This window comes from Sus scrofa, chromosome 5 (assembly GCF_054392235.1).
Source record: "Sus scrofa isolate SSC_HxYL_T2T_F1_AM1 chromosome 5, Sscrofa_HxYL_maternal_Yorkshire_Landrace_v2.0, whole genome shotgun sequence".
NCBI lineage: Eukaryota > Metazoa > Chordata > Mammalia > Artiodactyla > Suidae > Sus > Sus scrofa.
The window spans coordinates 4,341,821-4,361,582 of record NC_139387.1 but is presented as its reverse complement, the minus strand read 5'-3'; the positions used below and the strand labels follow the sequence as shown (position 1 = coordinate 4,361,582).

Genomic DNA, 19,762 nt, shown 5'->3' with positions numbered 1-19,762 from the left:
ATATGGAAGTTCCCAGGCTAGGGGTCGAATCAGAGCTGCAGCTGCCAGCCTACACCACAGCCATAGCAACACGGGATCCGAGCCGCGTCTGAGAGCTACACCACAGCTCACAGCAATGCCGGATCCTTAACCCACTGAGCGGGGCCAGGGATGGAACCTGCGTCCCCATGGGTACCAGTCAGGTTCGTTACTGCTGAGCCACAGCGGGAACTCGGGTTTCTGCTCCTTGGGACCGTCGAGCCTGGCCCTTATGGGTGCAGGTGCACCTGCTCCAGGGGACCCATGCGTGAAAAGTGGCCCAGAGCTCTCCCCACCCCAGGGCTGCGGTGAGGGCTGGACCCTGACTTTCAGCCTCTCCCAATTCCCACCTCCCTGCCCCACGGGGCTCCCAGACGCTTCAGTGTCAAAGGCAAGGAAACAAATCGCTGGGCTTTGAAATCATCCATCGAGTTTAATGCATCGTACAGAAGGAAAACTACACCTCGCGTATTAAAGACAAACAACTTCTCTATCCTCACTATCCACTGGCCGGTCCTCCCGGGTCCAAAAAACTAAGTCTCAAGACACAGCGGCAGCTACCCCTCCCGGGTCCAACCTTTCAGATCCTCCCATGACATTAAAAAAAAAAAAAAAAAAAAAAAAAAAAAGTAACCCAATCCATCCAAGAAGAATAAAAAAACCAAGAGAAAAACTGGAAGCTGAAGACATTTACACCACAAGCCACGCGGTAATGCATAATTGGCATCCAGAGTAACCAATATATAAGATGTGTGTCTCACAGTTCACCTTGTTCATCAATAAAAGAATATAAAAATCTTGTTCAACCCAGTGTCGAGTGTATTAAAATAGATCTGTATCGTACAGCACAGTTTCTCCCGGAGTCGTGAAAATGACAGGAGGGACCGTGGCAGTCTTGGGATTCCGGCCAGCCTCCTTGCTCTGCACCTGGCAGCGTGTGTGCGTGTGTGTGTGCGCGCGCGCGCGTGTCTGGGGCCACGTGTGCGTGCACACGTGTGTTCGATGCAGTTCGGCACCGTGTGATATGCTGGGGGCGGGAGCCCAGTGGCTCCCCCGGGTGCTTATCCTGTTGTGCCAAGTCCCTCGGGGACTGGAGAGGCTGGTGCGCACCAGGAGTCCGAGCAGCCCCCACCCTGGACGCGGGAGCCCTTTGTAGACGGCGGGCCGCCGCCGCTCCCGGGGAGGCAGCAGGAAGAGGGACCCTCCAGGCTCCCGAGGCCGCCGCCCGCTCTTCCTCCCCCACCCTCACCCCGATTCTTAAGAAAACCCTCTGGATCCCTCCAGTTTGGCAGCTTCCCCCCCCAAGGGGTTTTCCATTCATCTCTGGCAGCAGAGACCGCTGTGAGCAGGAGAAGCAGTCAGCACGTGTCCCCTTCTCATTAAATGTCTCACAATAAAAACGCCATACAAAAATGTAAAGTTATTTTTTTGGCATAGTGTCTGAACTGGCAAGAAAAGAGGAGTGGAACACTCTATCGGCTCTTCGAGAAGAGACAAGAAAAGGCTTCTGTCCTTATGCTCAACAATTCAACCCCAAATAGAAAACCTGCCACACGCCTCCCTGGCAGGGCTGCCGCTCCATCCATCCCGCCCAAAGACGCCGCAAGGAAACGACATCAGAGCGAGAGGAGTCCACGAAGTCGGCAGAGGAGCAGGGCGTGGCGAGGGCGCCCCCAGGACGGAGGGCTGGCTGCGGTGGCAGCACCCCTCCCCTCGGGGGCATCCTTCAAGTTTAACTGCTGCGACTCCAAATGCTAGTAACACTGACGGCGGGCCGGGCCTTCTGGGAGGCGGCGGGGTCTACCTAGATCTGCTACCCACTTCGCCCCAGCTACCTCTACTACCCAGCTACCCAGCCCGGGGCTCCCCTCCCGCAGGGTGCCTCGGCCCTCGGCGTGGGGGCCTGGACTGCGGTCCTCCTGGCCCCTCCACAGCCTCGGCCCTTCTCTGTCCCACAGGTGTGGCACGAGGCCCAGGAGACAGCTGTGCCTGGAAGCCGGAGCCCTGGGCCACCCCCTGATGGCCGGGAGCTGACTGGGTGCTCCCCCGCCTGGCTTCTGGGCGGCCCGTCTGCCAGTGAGGGGCCTGGGGCCCCACCCCAACCCCGTCTGGCTCGAGGACTCTCACCCAGCTCCTCCTCCCTCCTCTCCTGCCTCCGTCTGGTTTTACTTTTGTCTGAAACTCATCGTGTTTGTGAATTAAGGCTGATAGAACCCTCAGGTCTTGTGAGCAGGGTCCCGGAGACTCTCCATAGGGGTGAAGACAGGTCCCTGGGCTCAGTTGTGTCCCTGGGGCTGCTGGAGGGCAGAGTGCATGGCTGCTGCTGAGGGCTTGGTCCAGGGCCCGGCCAGCAGCGGGGCGGGGCTGGCGGTTGTCACGGTGACCTGGAGCATCTGCTCGCCCTGAATCAGTCTCAGGAGGGCCCGCAGGCGGTCCAAGGACGACTGGGTGCCCCTCTGCTGGGCCAGCAGGCTCGTCTTCAGCTCCAGGCATTTCTGTCAGGGGGAGGATATCAAGAGAAGGGACTCTGAGTTCGGTGACACAGGCATCCGGAGGCAGCCACCCATCAGCCCTTCCTCCCAAAGGCCCTTCCTTCCCCGGCAGACGTCTGAGAGAATCCAGGAAGCGGGCCTCTTACACACCAGGCGGCGGCGAAAAGTGGAATTAAATGGAAGCCAGACTCCCAGGCGAAGTTTGATGGTTAGGGCTGGACACGGTGGGCACGTAGGGGAGATGTGAGGAAGTCCTCCCTCCCGGCTGCGAGGCCGCCTAGCCGACCGCTGCCATGGCTCCTCCTGCCAGAGGAAGCTCAGAGCCTGTTCTGGCTCAGCGGCAGCCGTGGAAGACCTTTAGGTCGTTGGCCAGCTTTCTAAGCTCTTTCTTTTGCCTGCTGGGTTCATGGGTTTTTTCTAGCCTTTTCTATATCATGGCAACATGGTAAGGAGATGCCTCAAGTTGCAGCTTTCATCCCTTGCTGCTTGGGCAAGTGACTCCCTGAGACCGTGTCCGAAACTCTAAGGCAGGAACAGTCAGTTTCTTCACAGGGTTACCGAGAGGACTGCGTGAGATGCCGCCGTCCCAAGGATTTCACCAGGGCCTGACACTGCTGTGACCGTCCTCACGACCTTCCTCCTCCTTCTCCTCCCATCACCACCGTCAGGACCACCTCCACCCTCCTCCTCACCAGCCTCCCCACCACCACCACCAGCACCAGCACCACCACATCAACAGCACCATGACTATCGCCTTCCTCACCACCAGCCTCGCCACCATCCTCACCACCACTGTCATCGCCACCAACATCGTCACCCTCGCCACCACCCTCCCCGCCACCGCCACCCTGTTTCCCGCCGCTCTACAGAGGAGAAGTCACTGCGTCTCCTTTACACGGGAAGACCCCGAGCTTCACGGACAGCCAGGGCCTTGCCAGGGTCACAGAGCTGAGAAGGAGCAGAGCCAGGGGCTCAGGTGCTGGGTAACTGTTTGTCACCGAGGGATGCTGGCGAGTCTGCCTTCTGCCAGGGCCTCAGCAGGTGGCAGACAGCGGCGCAGAGACCTTGTGGGTCTGAGGGCGGACCCCGGCCCACACCCCCGCCCGCCGCGCACCTTCACCGCTGACGCCAGGCGCCGGTCCCGTTCCTCCAGCTGCTGGTGCTCGCTCTGCAGCTCGCTGCCCCTTTGCAGCAGCTTCTGCTTCTCCTCTTCTTTGACTGCGGAAGAGAAGGCCAGGCCCCGCCGGCAAAGGCGGGGAAGTCGGTGCTGGGCTGTGGCTCAGAGGAGAGGCAGAAAGACAGAGTCCTAGGCCTGCTCCTATGGATCCCTCTGGCCACATCCTCCTGCAGGAGCCAGCGGCTCTTGCCAGAGGCACAGGGACTGCACCTCCATCCCTAGAGTCACTGCCCTGCACACGGGACTGGTCCCAGGGTCCCGCTCTTCAGAGCTTTAGGCCAGAACAGCCTCCTGCGGGCCCAACGTGAGTCCAGCGGCCTGGGGGCGGGCGGGGCGGGACAGAGGGAGGCGGGGCCCCTTCGCTGCCTGGGATCTCTTACCTGTCTTGTGGGTGACGTAGGAGTGCACGATGGCCAGCATTCCGGTCCAGGGCACACCTTCATCTTTCTTTAAGGCCTGGAGGGCAGACAGGGAGCTGAGCAAACTGACAGCCCTGGGCCCGCCACACCCTGGCTGTGCCACCCTGGGGAGACCGTCTCTGGGCTGCTCTCGTGGTCTGGTTCAGAGGCTGCTCAGTGAGACCAGCACCCTCAGTTAGGAATCTGCTTGTCGCCAGGACCCCCACGGCACCTGGCACGGAGATTCTTCTTTTTCATTGTCTTTTTTGTTTTTGCCATTTCTTGGGCCGTTCCCGTGGCATATGGAGGTTCCCAGGCTAGGGGTCGAATCGGAGCTGTAGCCACTGGCCTATGCCAGAGCCACAGCAACTCGGGATCCGAGCCGCGTCTGCAACCTACACCACAGCTCACGGCAACGTTGGATCCTTAACCCACTGAGCAGGGGCAGGGATCGAACCCACAACCTCGTGGTTACTAGTCGGATTCGTTAACCACTGCGCCACGACGGGAACTCCTCTTCTCTTTTTTTTTTAGGGCCACACCTGCAGCAACGGAGGTTCCCAGGCTAGGGGTCCAATTGGAGCTGCAGCTGCCGGCCGACACCACAGCCACAGCCAACACGGGATCAAACCCACAACCTCATGGTTTCTAGTTGGATTCATTTCTGCTGCACCACAACAGGAACTCCCTGGAGATTCTTCTTGAAAGAAAGAACGAGCGTGCCTTCCTCCCATGTCCCACGGGCCTCAGAGCAACCCGGGAAAGTCAGGGACAAATGAGGGACTGCGTCCGCTCAAAAAGCTGTGACCCTCCCAGGCAGTCATGACACAGGGGCTGGCGGCCCCCAGAGGGGACAGCCCCCACAGTGGCACACAGTCTATCACACCCACCCTCCCCCTGGTCCCCGCAAAACCCAGGATGACGCGAGAGTTGGCATTTTTTTGAAATAAAGATGATTCTTCCATGATTTTACAAGTACTACATGTTGTAAAAAAGCATTCTTTAAAAAAAAAAAAACATCAGGAGTTCCCGGCGTGGCTCAGAGGAAACGAATCCAACTAGGAACCATGAGGTTTCGGGCTCCATCCCTGGCCTCGCTCAGTGGGTTCAGGATCTGGCGTTGCCAATGGCTGTGGTGTAGGTCACAGACGTGGTTTGAATCCTGCATTGCTGTGGCTGTGGTGTAGGCTGGCAGCTGCAGCTCTGACTGGACCCCTAGCCTGGGAACCGCCATATGCCACAGGCGCAGCCCTAAAAAGGCAAAATAAATAAATAAATAAATAAATAAAAACATCAATGCTTCCCTTCACTCAGCCACACACGATATTAACACTGGGGGGCATTTTCTCCCAGGTTTTTGTTCTGCACCCTGTTTTTCTCAGATGGCTGATGATCAAAATATACAGCAGCTAGAAAGCATTTTTTTTTTTTTTAATGTAACTCCACAGAGTAAGTCCCAATCACAGAATCCTTGGAAACATCATTTGCAGTGACCACATGACACCTCACGGAGTAAAGCTCTGGAATCTATTTCATTGCGCGAGGAAACTAGCCTGTTTCCATCTTCCATGAAAGCAAGACCGAGGGGCTTGACCGAGGGGCTTCTTTTTGCACGACACCTGACCTGTACTGGACTGCTGCCTCGGACTCTATTCCCTGAAGCAAGACTCCAGGTTTAAAAGTGTACACTTTTGGACTTCCCGTCATGGCTCAGTGGTGAACGAATCTGACTGGGAACCATGAGGTTGTGGGTTCGATCCCTGATCTTGCTCAGTGGGTTAAGGATCCGGTGTTGCCGTGAGCTGTGGTGTAGGTTGCAGACATGGCTTGGATCCCACGTTGCTGTGGCTCTGGTGTAGGCCGGCGGCTACAGCTCTGATTCGACCCCTAGCCTGGGAACCTCCATGTGCCTTAGGAGCGGCCCTAGAAAAGACAAAACAAAAAGGGTACACTTTTTTTTTTTTTTTTTTTGCCATGCTTGTGGCATGTGGAAATTCCCAGGCTGGGGATCGAACCTGTGCTACCGCAGCAACCTGAGCCACTGCAGTGACAATGCCAGATCCTTCACCTGCTGAGCCACCGGGAAACACCAAGGTGTACACATTTTTTTTTTTTTTTTTGGTCTTTTTGCCATTTTCTTGGGCTGCTCCCACGGTATAAAGAGGTTCCCAGGCTAGGGGTCTAATCAGAACTGTAGCCACCGGCCTACACCAGAGCCACAGCACCGCGGGACCTGAGCCGCGTCTGCGACCCACACCACAGCTCACAGCAACGCCGGATCCTTAACCCACTGAGCAAGGCCAGGGATCGAACCCGCAACGTCATGGTTCCTAGTCGGATTCGTTCACCACCGAGCCATGACGGGAACTCCAGGTGTACACATTTTTAAAGCAATGTGTGGGAGTGACCAATTCATCATCACCAGAAGGGTGTGTTTTCGTTTTTACTAACGTGATAGCTTTCCATTTGCGTGTCATTATCAATGAGGTCAAACGTGGCCCTATTTTCTGCGGACTGTGTTGTTAGCCCGGTTCTCCCCGGGGAAGGTGGGGTGACTAAGGCGGCTGCAGAGGGACTTCTCTGCTCGCTCTGCACCCGTGGCCCTTGACCAGCAATGCCTGAGATGCCCGTGACGGCGGCTGTTACTGGCACCTCATGGGTGGAGGCTGGGATGCTGATAAATTCGGTACAGTGCACAGGAAGCCCCCACAACGGACTATCTGGCCCCAAACATCAACTGGACTGAGGCTAATGTTTGGGGGCCAGGTGCCATCTGTCTGGGGTCAGATAACACCTGGCTGTTCGTCAGATAACATCTGGCTGACCCCTCTCTTCCATGACCCGCCCCGTCTCTGCTCACGGTGGAGCTAGCCCAGGAGGCGGACGGCTTGAGCAGCCTCTGATGTTGTGCCCGGTGAAGGCCCTGCAGAGAGAGGGTGACGGTGACAGTGGGGCCGCCCACCCAAGCGACACACCTCCCGTACCTTCTGCTGGCACTTGGGGCACACCCACACGCCCTTGGGCGCTGTCTTGAGGGGCGGGTCCAGGCAGCTGAGGTGGTAGGCCCCCGGGCAGGTGCCGCAGGGCTGCAGGTTGGCCCCCCGCTTGCAGGTGGCACAGTGCTCATCGTGGGCGATCTCGCTCTGAAAGAGACAGGCGGGCGGAAGGGAGTCAGCCAGGCCGGGGGTGGGGGGCGGGGGCCCAGGCCGCTGCCACCCCCCAGCTTGGGACCAGCTCTTCGCCAGGGTTTCTCAGCGGCTCTGGGAGGAATAAGCCCCAGGGGGCAGCCGCGATGACGCCGCGGGGACAGGCCTGGAAACCAGGAGGAGGAGCAGCACCTGGTCTCCCGCCTCAAAGCCACGGCCCCTCCAGGAGCCCCCGTGCTCTGCAGAGCAGGACTTGGGCTCAAGGCATCTCCTGTCCCCATGCCCGAGCTGGCCAGGCACGGGGTGGCTGTGGACAAGCGCCACCCCCGCCAGCACCCGCCTGAGACCCCAAAGGGTTATTGCTGCACACAAGACGCTCTAACGGGAGCTTCATCACCTCTTGTTTTTCAGTAGCGTGACCATTACGGGCCTGTGGGAACTGGAAATTTCATTTAGAATTAGGCCTGAAACTTAGGAAAGAAAACAGTAAATAAACCCTGAAGCTGGGTTTACGGATGAGGTCATGACCAGCCAGCGTCCTGGGAAGCAGGGGCGTGGTGCGTGCATGCGGGTCGGGGTCTCCCAGGATCACAGAAACGTGGGCGGGTGCGCGGAGACCCTGAGACTCAACTCCAGGCCCTTATGAGGCGGGGGAAGAGGACCGGAGAGAGCCAGCTCTTCTTAGGGCCACACAGCGAGGCCACAGCGTGCTGGCACCCACCATCGGCCGTTTCCTTTAGGGCCTTTGCGGCCCAGGGTCCCCGCACCCTCCGTTCTGTGTGGGGGCAGGTCTGGCTTAAGCCTGCGGGCTGAGCCCTGGGGCGACACCTGACTCTGCCAGGCAGGCTGCAAAGCGGACTGGATGTTGTACAAAGCTCTCGGCACTGACGACCGAGCCGAGGCCCTCTGCTCACTCAGGGCGGCGGGACACCAGGGCCCCGGCCCCCTTGCCAGGAGTCACCCTACCTGGACTGTATGGAGAGCATGCCCCACCCCACCCAGGGGTGAAGACCAGGGGACACGTACCTTCCAGCAGGGGTCCTCATTGGCTGGCACAGGGAAGAAGGGCGGAGAATATGTTAGCGGGCACAGGAGGAGCGCCGATCAGGACAGGAGTCCACGAGGCCCAGAGTCAAAGGGGTCCTCACCCAAGGCATGATGGGAGTATCTCAGGGCCCAGTAACCTCTGGGACCTCACCCAGGGCATGATGGGAGTATCTCAGGGCCCAGTAACCTCTGGGACCTCACCCAGGGCATGATGGGAGTATCTCAGGGCCCAGTAACCTCTGGGACCTCACCCAGGGCATGATGGGAGTATCACAGGCACCAGCAACTCCTGGGTCCTCACCCAAGGCCCTATGGGCGTAAAGGTCTCTGCCGGGTCACGGCCAAGACCCATCAAAGGCCAGGTTCATGGTGGCCCCTGAGCTTCCTAAGGGACGTGGCAGCAGTGAGCTGTCCAGCGGAGGGAACATTGCTCCAGGGATCCCTGAGAGTGACACACTGTCAACCTGTTTTTGGCCACTAACCACTCCCATTCCAGGGAGTGATGCCAAACCACAGATTTTAATGATCGTGACAGTTTTTCTTTCAGTTTCTGGAAATCACACCATCGAGTGGGAAGGGCAGCTCCTACGTTTACATGGCACTCGACAGTTTACAAAGTTGTTCACCCCTGGTGTCACTGTCCCAGCACTGTCTGAGATGCTGGCACTGTCGCCGGCCCATTTTTCAGATCAGTAAACCAAGGCCCAGGGAGGCAAGGTGATGTGCTGAAAACCAGCACAAGCCCCAAGAGACAGGCAGTCATTTCTGCCCTTAGGATTGTTCGTTTCTTTTTCTTTCTTTCTTACTTATTTATTTATTTTTTGTCTTTTTAGGGCCGCACCCATGGCACATGGAGGTCCTTGGGCTAGGGGTCGAATCATAGCTACAGCTGCCGACCTACGCCACAGCCACAGCAATGCAGGATCCAACCCACATCTGTGACCTACACCACAGCTCACAGCACCACCGGATCCCTAACCCAGTGAATGGGACCAGGGATCGAACCCACGTCCTCATGGATACGAGTCGGGTTTGTTACCGCTGAGCCACAACAGGAACTCCTCGTTTCTTCTGAATTGAGAACAAAAAGCGCCTCCAAGATATGGGTTTCTTGGTCCCTCTGTGGCCTTGCCCTAGGGCAAGGCTGGCATGGGAGGGAGGGGCCCGGGCATCCTGGGCTGGCGGCTGAGGCCAGGGGCCGGCCTGTCAGAGCCGGAGGACCCCGCAGAAGGTCCGCTCCAGTGCCCTGCTGTGCAGAGGGGGCCTGAGGCCCTCAGGGGAAGGTCCGCCCTGCCACACTGCCAGTCACAGGCAGAGCCGGACCAGGACCCAGGACGCCCACATCCAGCCAGGGCGCTCGCTGCCAAGGGCAGGCACGTGAGGAGCAGGCTGAGAGCCACCAGCCCAGCCCGGGAAGCACCTGCTGCCCGAGTATTGGGGGCGGGAGAGAGTTTCTCCCCAGGGCTGTCGCCGAGAGCGGAGGCCACGCCCACCACACCCAGGACCTGGGCAGCACAGGCTGGGCCGGGAAGAGAGGGTGGTGGGGCCCTTGCCAAAAGCACATCGTCCCCTCCCCCTGCCCAGGTCAGCCTGGGGTGGGGGCTGGGCCGGCCACAGTGACCTCTGGCACCACGTGGCCCGGATCTCTGCTCCAGATCACAGAGGGGCCGCCGGGAGCCTGGTTCTGGGCCTAGCATGTGACACTCCTGCGCAGAGCCGTGGTTTCTGCACCCGCCGGTCAGGGGCGCAGCTCCCTGGCCACCCTCCCCAGGAGGCATGAGGACCTGGGCGGCCACGGGGCCAAGGGCCTGGTGAGCCGCGATGAGACGCCCAACAGAAAACAACCACAGGCTCACTGCAGGGGACGAACGGGGGAGGGCGGGCAGCCAGGCCCGCTGGCAGCGGGGGCAGGTGCGCCGGCCCCACGGCGGCCCGGCGGCGGGAGAGGCGCTTACCTCTTGCTGTGAGGAACAGGGGAGTGTTGAGAAAGTTGGACGCCAGCCGCTTCCTCTGCGGGGACAGAAGACAAAAACCAAGCCGCCAGTTTGCATGGTGCCTCCTCGGCTACTCTGACCCCACCTGGGCTCTGGTCCCCAGCTGGACACCCACTGGCCAGAAGCAGAAACGGCGACAGACACAGGGTGCAGAGAGAAGGGGAGAGGCAGGTGGACCCAGACAAAGGCCAGCAAAGGCTCTGCCCTCCGGGTGGCCGTGGAGTCCATTCCTGCCCCCGTGGGCCCATCCGCCTCATTCAGGAAGGACAGGTGGAGCGCTCCAGGTGGGGCAACTCTGTAAGAGAGCTGCCATCTGGCTGCCCAGCTGTCTCCCCCTGTATCTTCTTCCTCAGCTGGCGCTGGGGTCAAGTGGGGAAATGAGAGGTAGGAAGGACTGGCTCCCTAAACCCCCCTACTTGGCATAGGGTCCAGGAACAAAACGTGGCCCTTGGAGCCCAAAGTGTCATCGGTAGATGGAAGAAGGTTCTAGGACATTCCAGAAGGTGGCTTTAGTCCTGGGATCTAACAACCACAGGCCACACGGGTTCAGATCGTGGGGGTTCGAGGCGGCTTTAGCTGTGGCAAGAAGACGGTTCTAGGCCTCGATGACAGGCTGTAAACCTGGGTCTCTCCTCGATGTGCTCGGGCCATGTTCAGGGCCAAGGCAGGGCTGCGCTTGGGGCTTCTTCACAGGGGTCTCAGGCTCAAGGTCATAGGGCTTTGTGTCGGCTCTTGATTCCCTAACTGTGGCCACAGACTTCGGAGACTAGGTCATGGCCAGGTCATCCCTCAGGGCAGGGGACAAAGGGGACAGGGTCCTTTTGCACAGAGGACACGCCATTTCCAGGGGTGGAGGTGGAGAAGCAGCTCCCGGATGCTCTTCCCACGGGGCCCAGGGCGTGGGGCACTCTCTCTCAGGACGGCTTGCTCAGAAAATCGGGAGAAGTGACGGCTGAACACATGCATTCGCCCAGCAGGAGTCGGGGGCGGGGACAGGCGGTCGGGCTCTCCCCCAGGACAATGGCAGGGCGGGAGCCGATGACCGCTCCACGGAGCCCTCTCTCCAAAGTGACCTCCAGTTCGTGAGCCGCAGATTTGGGACAACTGGCCCAGACCCACCACCACGCTGGGGGAGCCGAGCACGGCATTTTCTTGGCCCTCATCCAGGCCCAGCAGCGCCTCGCTGGCCCCTGGGACGCGCCAGGCCTTGGCCTCTGCAGACACAGCTTCAGAGGGCTGCCTCACCCTGGGGCCCTCGGGAAACTGCTTCCATTCTAGGGAAAGATTCCCGAGCGTTTTTCCTAGGAAAGCCCAGAGCATCTGGGAAAGCCAGCTGGCAGCCTCTGTGGAGCTGGCTTCTGGAAGATGCCATCTGGATTTCAGCCTGGAACTGCAGACTTTCGTTCCCAAGGGCAAGAAGATTTCTTTCGGGGTCAGTTCCTCCCCGGGGATGCGATGGTGGGAGGGGCCAAGGCGGTCCCTGAAAGCGACCTGAAGTCCTGACGTCATGTCACTGGCTGCTGTGGGGTCATTCGCATCTGATCCTCTAGGGCTGACGTGGACCTTGACCTGGGGGCAGGCGGCTGGGCGGGGATTGGGATGAGGGGGCTGGGGGGCTTCCCTGCACCGAGTTAACTTGAATGCCCTATTGTACCAGTTTGGGCTCTTTGGGGAAAGTGCAGGAGCAGCCGTGTTGGAGCTGCAATAGCACAGTGGGCAGGGGGCACAGCAGCCAGGGTCTCTCATAGCCGGCAGAGGGGATTCCTGTGGAGTCACAGCCGCTCCTTTGCCACCTCCCACCCCACCCCACTCCTCCGCGTGAGAGAGGGACCCGACCTCACTCAGCCCTGCCCTTCCAGGCCTTTCTCTCTGCTCATGAACTTGGGCTGCACTGGTGGGCTCCACAGTAGGGCCGGACTGGCCCTGGGAGGCACAGGCGGCCAGGGTTGCCCGTGACCTGACCTCATGGTCAAGGTGAAGAGTCAGGGAGCCGGCAGCAACCGGCCCCTTTCCCGGCAGGTGAGGAATCCCACTGACATTCTGACCTTCCACATCTGTCTCTTATTTCTTTTAATTTTTTTTTTTTTGTCTTTTTAGGACTGCATCTGCAGCGCATGGACACTGCAGCTGCCGGCCTACGCCACAACGACAGCAACGCAAGTTCTGAGCCACATCTGTGACCTATACCACAGCTCATGGCAGTGCTAGGTCCTTAACCCACTGAGTGAGGCCAGGGATCGAGCCTGCGTCCTCATGGCTGCTAGTCGGGTTCGTTACCGCTGAGCCACAACGGGAACTCCTGCATCTGTCTCTTAATTGATTCTGAACTCAGGAGGTAAAGAATTACCTAGTGTTGCTCCCTGAACTCTAGCCTCCCTGGGGAGGGAGCCCTGCCCCTGGGACCTCCCCCTCCCCTCCCCCACCGGGGGGCAGAGACGGCAGGACCCTCACCTCTGTCTCCAGGAGGCCGCTGTAGGCCGGGTTGGCTGTGCTTCTTCTCTTCCGCTCTTGGCGCTTGCTCTGGATTTCTGAAAAGGCACAGATGCCGCGGTTACTTGAATCTTCCTGCTCCAGGGAACCCTGGATGCTTCCTTGGCAAACCCTGGGCACCACCAGTCCCTCCGGTCCGGCAGGCTCTCTGCCCAGCATCCTCGCCCCAGGAGGCTCTGGGCGGGTTGGAGCCCCAGAATCACTCGCTCCGAGGAGGGACAGACCTGCTGGCCTCGGGCTGAAGTATGGGATGCAGGCGCCTGCTCTCAGCACAGCCCGTGTGCCCATCACCCCGCCTGGGGATGTCTCTTGGGACTGCTGGGACAGTAGGTGCCCGCGGGTCAGCTGCTGGCCTGGCTGAGCTGCAGAGCTTCAGGGCTCCTGCAAAGGGCAGGTGCAAGCCTGGGTGGGGCAGCCCGGCTCCAACCCGAGGCTTTCCAGCGGGGCCTGGTGCGGTGGTTTCTCTCCCTCTCCTTCTTTCTCTCTTCTTCTTTCTTCCTTCTGCTTTGACTGCCAGGTGGGCTCTGTTTCTCTGTGTACAGCTGTTTTTTTTTCCAGCCCCACTCACGGCATAAAGTAGTTTCTGAGCCAGGGATCAACCCTGCACCACAGCAGTGACCTGAGCCACAGCAGGGACAATGCCAGATCCTTTTTTATTTTTTTTTCCTTTAATATGAAAGTTCCTGGGCTAGGGGTGGAATCTGAGCTGCAGTCACTGGCCTATATAGCACAGCCACAGCAACGCCAGGTCCGAGCCGAATCTGTGACCTACAGCACAGCTGTGGCAACGATGGATCCTTAGCCCGCTGACTGAGGCCAGAGATGGAACCCACATCCCCAGGGACACCACGTTGTGTTCTTAACCCGTTGAGCCCCAACAGGAACCCCTGTGTGCAGCTGTTTTGACACTGCTAGCCTCTTGGACCTGATCTACCGCCTTTTAAACAGTCTCAATATCACTCCTGTGTTTCCTGGAAACACCTCGGACCCTCTGCGGAGAAAGAATCAAATAAAGAAACATCCAGGAGGCGGAGAGTTTTCCAAATGAGGGGGACGTATAAACACCGTAACTGCCACACGTCTCCAAGCAGCGTGCTTTGACCTCAGGCACCCCAGCAACCCTGCCACGTGGGCAGACGCGGTTTTTCGAGGAGACAGGTTCGGCGCGGGGAGGGAGCTCGCCCAAGGTCACCCAGCTCCAAGCAGTACCGCCAGGACGTGAACACAGGGCTTCGGCCACGGACCCGTCCCTGCGCCCAGGCTGCCTCCGTGGAGCCAAGGAGACAGAGCATGAAGAGTTCTCAAAGGCCGCCGAGCGCGGCCGGGTTCCGCACACCCAAGTTCAAGCAGGGCATCCACACGTGCAGCCCCGCCGGCAGAAGGAAGGGCCACAGGCAGGGGCTGCTCAGACAGGGCTTCCCTACCAGGGCCCAGTCAGTGGAACCCCAGGGGTCTGGTCCCTGTCCCTGCCCCTCTCCGCCCACATCTATGCCCCAGGGGCCGCCCAAGGGCACGTCAGACCCGGGGAATGCAAGGGAGGTGGCTGTGGAAGGCCGGGCATGCTACTCAGCACGGGAAGGCCCCAGCGGGCCCTGGGGCCTCGCCAGGTCCCTTCCCTGGGCTTCGGGAACTCACCTGCTGTGCCAGAGAGAACCCCACCTGAGATTAAAGACCGTGAGTGCCTCTGCACGGTGGGGGTCAATTCATTCCCTTCCTTTCCTGGATTTTTTTTTTTTATCTAGGACCACACCCGCGGCATATGGAGGTTCCCAGGCTAGGGGCGGAACTGGAGCTGCACCTGCCGGCCTACACCACAGCCACAGCAACGCGAGATCCGAGCTGCATTTGTAACCTACGCTGCAACGTGCGGCAATGCTGGATCCTTAACCCACGGAGTGAGGCCAGGGATAGAACCCGCATCCTCATGGATACTACGTCTGGTTCTTAACTCACTGAGCCGCAATGGGAACTCTGCCTTTCCTCGATTTTAACCAGGAAAAGGAAGTTTGGTTTTCCTCCCCGAATCCAGATTCACTTGGGGGAGAGGGGCGTGTCTTCACCTTTAAAATGCCTTTAGCAGCGAGGTCAGAAGCATGGCAAGCACTCTGGGTTGGGAGCCAGGAGACCTGGATTCCAGCCTGGGCCTGACCCTGGCTGGCTGTGTGACCTTGGGCAAGTGAACCAACTTCTCCGGCCTCAGCTTCCCCACGAGTGCAACAAGAAGGTTGGTCTCCACGCTTTGCAGGCCCTTAGGTTCTATGACAATGCACAGAGCTGATCTGTAATTGCGGTAAAATCAAACAGCACCTGGACTGCCACGCTGACTGACCGGTGTGCTCCAAGTTCCAAGCCCACAGGCCAGCTCAACAGCGGGGGAGGTGATGCTGGGCTTAACTGGGTGCCGGGCTCTCCTCTGGGTTCTTTACAACAACCCCAGGAGAAGGGGTGGTTACCGGCCCATTTTACAGATGGAGAAACTGAGGCCGAGGAGCTGAGTGACTCGCCCAGGCGTCGAGCCGTAGCAATGGCAGAGCAGGGCCCTTGGCTCTTGCCACTTCACTGCGTGGCCTCCCCTCCGGGGGCAGCGAACACACCCGGTCGATCCCTCCGCTGAGACAGGCAGATTTTGTGCAGAGTCACAGGCCGGGAGAGCAGGCGCGATCCGCGGTCTGTGTGATGACGGCCTGGCGCCAACCACGCAGAAAGTGGGCCAGGCTCAGGCGCTGCCATCTGACCGGGAGTCCGAGCCCCACTGCTTCTGTCAGGCGCCAGCTCTGCACCCACCTCCCAACCCCGCCCTGCGGGCAGCGCCAGCCCAGTGCCCTGGTCCTTACCTTCCAAGTGCTCCGTCGTAACCAGGCCCAGTGCTACCATGAAGGCAATTTTCTAAGAGAAGGAAACAGAGAAGGATTAATGCAGCTTTTCTATTTGGGTTTTCTTAGTTTCTGTCTGATGTCCTCTCTCTGTCCCAGGACCCCCCCCACCCGGGAGCCCCCATGACTTTAGCCATCCTGTCTCCTTAGCGCTTTGGGGCTGGGAGAGTTTCTCAGGCTTCCCTGTTGGTTTCTGTTTGTTTGTTTTCTTTTTGGCTGCACTCATGGCATATGGAAATTCCCAGGCTAGGGGTCCAATCTGAGCCAGGACTACGACCTGAGCCACAGCAGTCAGGTTCTTAACCCACTGTGCCCCAGCGGGAACTCCAGACTTCCCTCGTTTTTGATGACCTTGGCTGTTTTGATGGGTGTGGACCACGAAGTTTGTAGGATGCCCCTCGACAGGGATTTGCATGATGTTTTTCTCAGGATTAGACTGGGGTCCTGGGTGTTTTGGGAAACCACAGAGGTCAAGTGAACTTCCCATCCCGGGACGGCAAGGGCCGTCAGTGTGACTGATCACTGAGATGCTGGCCGTGATCACCCGGCTCAGGTGTGCTTGTCAGGTTTCTGCGCTGCAGTGTCACTCTTTACCATCCGGCCACACTGTCCTTTTGGGAGAAGGTCACCATGCACTGCTGTCACTTAAGGAATTAAGGGTAACGGTCCACGGGTGTTTTTTGGGCCACGGACGAAAAACTGGAGTTCCCACTGGGGCGCAGCAGGTCAGGGATCCGGTGTTGTCTCTGGGGTGGCGTAGGTCTTAGCAGCAGCTTGGATTCGCTCCCTAGTCTGGGAACTTGCATATGTCATGGGTGCAGCCATAAAAAAGGAAACTGCATGTAGTAAAATTTACCAATATTTTATTTTGCAGGGTTCAGGTTTCTGCATCTTAGCTGGAGACTGGGTTTAGAAAGCAAGTTGCTTTTGTTTGATTTTAATACCTACAGTTTCTTTTTTTTTTTCTTTTTTTTCTTTTTTTTTTTGGTCGAGCCCATAGGATGTAAGGGTTTCCCAGGCCAGGGACTGAACCCACACCACAGCAGTGACAATGCTGGATCCTTAAGAGCTAGGTCACCAGGGAACTTTCAATTTGTGAGTTTTGTCTTTTTAGGGCTGCACCCGCAATGGAAGTTTCCGGGTTAGGGGTTGAATCAGAGCTGCAGCTGCTGGCCTACACCACAGCCCCAGCAACACAGGATCCAAGCCACATCCGCAACTTACCCTACAGCTCATGGCAACGCCAGATCCTTAGCCCACTGAGCAGGGCCAGAAATTGAACCCGATCCTCAGTGAGCCACAACGGGAGCTCTGGGGTTGAGTTTCTACTAGTTTTTCATGAATGGTTCATGGGAATGACAGCTCCCGAGATCTTGGCAGATTTAAAACTTTGAGTCTGTAGCTTTTCAATGTGAAGAACAGCTTGGCTGGATGTAAGGTCCCAACCTCTTTCCTCAAACTTGTAGAAGTCAGTGTCTGCAGTGAACGCTGCCGTGAGAAGTCAGAAGCCGGCCAAGTTCTTCTCCCTCTAAAGCGACTGTGATGGTTTTCGCCTGGATGCCTACAGGATCCTTTTGTTTCTGGTAAGAGTCAGTAACTTCAGGGAGTTCCCGTTGTGGCTCAGTGGTTATCGAATCCGACTAGGAACCATGAAGTTTTGGGTTTGATCCCTGGCCTTGCTCCGTGGGTTAAGGATCCTGCGTTGCCGTGAGCTGTGGTGTAGGCCACAGACGCGGCTCAGATCCTACGTTGCTGTGGCTGTGGCGTAGGCCAGCGGCTACAGCTCTGATAAGACCTCTAGCCTGGGATCCCCCATATGCCACAGGTGCGGCCCTAGAAAAGAAAAAAAGACACACACACACACACACACACACACACACACACAAGCGTCAGTAACTTTAGGAGTTCCCCAGGGGCTCAGCTGGTTAACAATCGGGCATTGTCACTGCTGTGGGGCAGGTTTAATCCCTGGCCCGGGATCTTCCATATACGGCAGGTGAGGCTGGAAAAAGCCAGTCAGAGACGTGACCGGGTTGGGCCCCAGTGTTTATCATTTCCCCAGGTCAACTTGCCGCCTGCTTCCTTTCCGTGAGGACGTTAAAGCTTCTATTTCAGCAAACTTTACTCATATTTCTGTAATTGTGAAGCATCATCGTGCCATGAAAAGTGGGGCCCATAAAATTTGATCCTGTGGGCTGCGTGTCGCGATAGGAAGACTCCTTGTGCTGTCACACGCCCACCACCACAGCGATGTTGCCTAGAAGCTTAAACCACACATCGCGGCCCATCTCTGGGAGCCGTCCTCCCAGGGAGAGAGCATTGGTTTAGATCCCCGGCAACGCCCTGACCAGCCCGCCCGCCAAGGGCAGCAGCAGGAAGAAAGGGCCCCACCGCCTCGAGCGGCTGGTGGGAACCAGGTGGCCTCTGACTTCACTCTCTTCCCTTTTAGTACAAAAGAAGCCTGAATTCTAACTCAGGCGAGATGGGCCTTTGGGACGCAAGTCCAGCGTCTTCTTGATCTGCCGGCTTTCTGACCTAAGGCACTGTTCCCTCACCTAACTACTCATCTCTCTATCTAACTGGCCCGTCGTGCCATGAGCAGTACAAGCTGGGACGCGGTCACATGCCCACATCAGCCCAAGACGAATGAAAGGGCTGAGTTGGCCACAGAGCTGCTCAAACAGAGATTCTGGGGGCCAGCCAGCTTCGGCCAACGGATGCCAGCGCAGTTTCTATGTCACATCGAGCGTCCTGCGGCTGAATGGACAGTGGCAAGGCCTCCAGGATGCCCCGGGACTGGTGTCCTCTCACCGGTCCCATTTGGGACGGCTGGGCTGAGCCAATCCTAGTGGCATCTGCGTGGCTGCCTTCTGGTCCCCACTCAGCCAGCCGTTCCCTTCAGGCCACGCCCATGTGCCGAAACAGAAGCAAACGGCCGACCCCACGGCAGCCGCGTTACAGGGATTCGCCTGTTGTATCTACTGGATCTCTCTGCTCTGCTCCATCAGCCTGGTTTTCTTCTTAAAGCCTCCAATTAGCCATCTGTTGTATCTTCTTTGCTTGTCTTCTGTAGGCGCCACTTCCTAATGTTTAAAAATTCATTCCTTCTTTTTTGCATTGTAACCTTTTCTCACTCCTGGCTCCAAGGTCTCTTACTGTGTCTTCCGATGTGTCTACGGGGCCCTGTGCTCCTCCAGTTACATGTCTATTTACGCGATGGCCTGATTATTTCTTCCTGAAAATTTTCAGCTCCCATTACACCCTCGCCAGCACTTCGGCCACTGAGCCATCACTCCCCTCGGTCCTTGTGTTTCAGCACTGCAGTTTCCTCCTTGGTGGTGATTATTTTATCGATTTCTTTTAATTCACAGAAAAGATATGGGGGGGGTTTATGTGTGGCAAGTATTCTTTAAGATAAAAATCACTTCTCTTTCTCGGAGTGTCCCTCAGAGGGGCTTTGTACTGACTTCCTTCTTCAAATATGGTGCCTCTGTGGTGTTCCGTTTCACCATGTGTCCTTGGCCCCCAACAAGGTCAAGGAGGGTCTGCGGCACCTTCTCTGGTCCTGGATGCCTCATGGGTTGCAGTTGCAACCATCTTCAGGAGGCAAGCTTCTGCCTGTGTTTTCTGAGAGTTGCCAACACCAGACTCTCCCGCTTCCTGCATGTTCTCTTTGCTCGTGTGGTCCCAGTTCGCACCTGACCCAGCCCTGCCTCCCCCAAGGGCAGCTCAGGGACACTGCCTGGAACATGGACATGTGATCCTCAGACAGTGTCTGCGGCTGACGGCGTCCGCAGCCTGCAGCTCCTTGGCCCTGGGCGAGGCCTCCCTCCACCTGCTCCACGCTGCTGCTTCCCACACGCATGCGGATAATTGCTGACTTCTCTGCATCTCTCTGTGGAGCCATATTCCAAAGCACTAATTAGCTCTGTTCATCCAGTCTGGTAAGGTTTTAAAAATCTCAACCAATCACCCGGTTTCTCCTTATTGGATTTTCACATAATTTTTGTACCCATCTGACGAACATTTTATTTTTACGATTTTTTTTATTTCGTTAGCCCTTACTTATTTCAAGTGGATGTTATTCCTTTATTTTTAACTTCTTTGAGTATCCTAAACACACTTAT

General features: G+C 57.7%; 1 protein-coding gene across 5 annotated transcripts in view; it reads right to left on the bottom strand.

Annotated features, from left to right (window-relative positions):
- Positions 1–431: 431 nt before the first annotated feature.
- The window catches only part of PHF21B (PHD finger protein 21B), a 96,010-nt gene continuing 76,679 nt past the window's right edge, over positions 432–19,762 (bottom strand). For 3 of the 5 annotated variants that reach the window (XM_021091398.2, XM_085024977.1, XM_021091399.2), the window contains 8 exons: positions 15,597–15,648; positions 12,724–12,800; positions 10,234–10,288; positions 8,258–8,280; positions 7,070–7,228; positions 4,068–4,143; positions 3,625–3,728; positions 432–2,513 (listed from right to left, as the gene is read on the bottom strand). In XM_021091398.2, the coding sequence (XP_020947057.2) occupies positions 2,295–2,513; positions 3,625–3,728; positions 4,068–4,143; positions 7,070–7,228; positions 8,258–8,280; positions 10,234–10,288; positions 12,724–12,800; positions 15,597–15,648 (765 nt within the window). In that variant the 3' untranslated portion in view covers positions 432–2,294. Of the gene's footprint in view, positions 2,514–3,624; positions 3,729–4,067; positions 4,144–7,069; positions 7,229–8,257; positions 8,281–10,233; positions 10,289–12,723; positions 12,801–12,986; positions 13,161–15,596; positions 15,649–19,762 lie in introns of those variants that run through there. The other 2 variants (XM_085024978.1, XR_014845368.1) reach the window with 2 other exon arrangements.